We start from the raw sequence: 2064 nt of genomic DNA, 5'->3' as shown, positions 1-2064 counted from the left end.
CAGGTATTTGACAGTGATAGTCTCGTGAGCATCCTTCATGTATTCTTCCCAGGCCCAATCAGATCTCACGTGATCACGTTATCACCTATTTGGGGAAATCTGAGAAGATAACTATGTCTGGGCGGGGTAAATACATAAATAAATATAAATATATTTGTTAATTGTTAATAGGAAGTAAAGATATACACCTTTGACGTAAAAGTATATCAATTATGTAGAGGTGCATCCCTTTGAAAATAATATCAGGGGAGTAATTACATACGCGCTGGAAGAAAAGTTATACAAGTCACTAAAATGTGTTTTTGATAAGTAAAGATAGTCATGTGACTAAGTAAAATTTGAATTAAATAAATACATTTGACGTAAAGATAAACGAAAAGCTGCTAAGCATCTTGCTCCGCATCCTAACAATTCTGCCTGCTCGCCGCCTTGTATTCGTGAAATATCAAACAATATGTCCAAAAGCTGCATTCATGAAATATTAAACGATATTTACAAACTAATGTTTCTAAGGTCACTGAATATAACCAGATATTCATTGCATTTTAGAGCTATTTTCAGCGACACTAGTGTCTCAAACTGGAGAAGAGATCTTCCCCATTTGGTGAGGAAAGGACATGATGAGGTGAGAATAGACACCATGCGAATAGCAGGAATGTAATGGCACGAATTAAAGTCCTATTAAAGCACAAGTTCGAAATTTGTTAAATAGTTTGATCTGAAAGAGGTGGCTGCCTATGGTCTCCAGATACAGTTATATTCTTCTGGAGGGGAAACACTGGCAAAGAGAGATTTCCAGAGGGCTGACGTTTTGCGAAAGAGGGTCTTGACATAATTGTTTGTGTAGGAGTTTAGATACAATACAAATAGGAACGAGACAAGTGATGAATGAACTGGGAGTGATTGGGCGACAAAGGATGAGATCAGTCAACTCCGAAGAACAGAAACCACTGTAGTGGTGTTAGTCAAGACAAAAAGAGAGGATACAGCACGACTGTAGGTCAGAGACAGAAACGATCTTGTGCTAATCAGTTTTCATTATCCAGTCGCTCACTCTGCAAGCATTACATAACTCGGGCTCTCATTGTGCAATGCGTCGCATCACTTTCAAAATTGTAATGCATTATATTATATGGGACTAAGTTGTTATTCATAGCTTACACGTACCTACACAGACACACACACACAAGCATGCAAGCACACATATGCAAGTTCTAAGCAAGCACGCACATGAAGGTATATACATGCTGACACACACATATACACACATCCATATATAACAAAAAATTACACACGTTCGTTTATAAATGAATAAAAAATACTCATTAAGTACAGGATATTACCAACGCGCTCATTAACTACATTAGTATATTAATATACCAGGAACTATATAGCTGTTTCGGTGGAATGTGTTGAAAGCAAATTTATGACAGTTAAGAGATGATTGTTTGTAACAAACCTATGATTTTCAGCAAATTTATGTAAAGTCTCTGCACTGATTTTGCGACAGTCTACAAGATCTATTTTATTGCCAACAATGATTACATCGTAGCCAGATCTGGGACCGTATTCTTCCATTTTTTGTAACCAAGCGAAAGCGTTTACGAAAGTATTTTCATTGGTCAGATCAATCATCAAGAAAAATCCTTTTGCATCTCTGAAGTAGGATGTTGTCAAGGAATGGAACCTGATTGAAAGAGAAGGTCATACAATTAGGCGGGGAATAGCTTTATAAATTAATATGCATACATATTCATGTAATTACAAGGTACAAAGTCATATGCGCTAACGAGTGACGGTTAAGCACTCTAAGCTGAGCATATATTAACTGATAGATGTAATATAATCAGTATTATCCATGCTGTATATATATATAGGAGTGGCTGTGTGGTAAGTAGCTTGCTTACCAACCACATGGTCCCGGGTTCAGTCCCACTGCGTGGCATCTTGGGCAAGTGTCTTCTACTATAGCCTCGGGCCGACCAAAGCCTTGTGAGTGGATTTGGTAGACGGAAACTGAAAGAAGCCCGTCGTATATATATGTATATATATATATATATATAT

General features: G+C 37.3%; 1 protein-coding gene across 1 annotated transcript in view; it reads right to left on the bottom strand.

Moving 5' to 3' along the window:
* Window positions 1–2064, bottom strand: part of LOC106881486 (ras-related protein Rab-27B) — a 12261-nt gene that overhangs the window by 2804 nt on the left and 7393 nt on the right. Inside the window, exon 4 of the mRNA XM_014931886.1 lies at window positions 1460–1687. Coding sequence (XP_014787372.1) covers window positions 1460–1687 — 228 coding nt within the window. The remainder of the gene's footprint in view (window positions 1–1459; window positions 1688–2064) is intronic.

The sequence above is a fragment of the Octopus bimaculoides genome, chromosome 2, assembly GCF_001194135.2.
Source record: "Octopus bimaculoides isolate UCB-OBI-ISO-001 chromosome 2, ASM119413v2, whole genome shotgun sequence".
Classification (NCBI taxonomy): Eukaryota; Metazoa; Mollusca; class Cephalopoda; order Octopoda; family Octopodidae; genus Octopus; species Octopus bimaculoides.
Note: the sequence above shows the minus strand (reverse complement) of the source record. Positions and strands in the feature narration are given on the sequence as shown.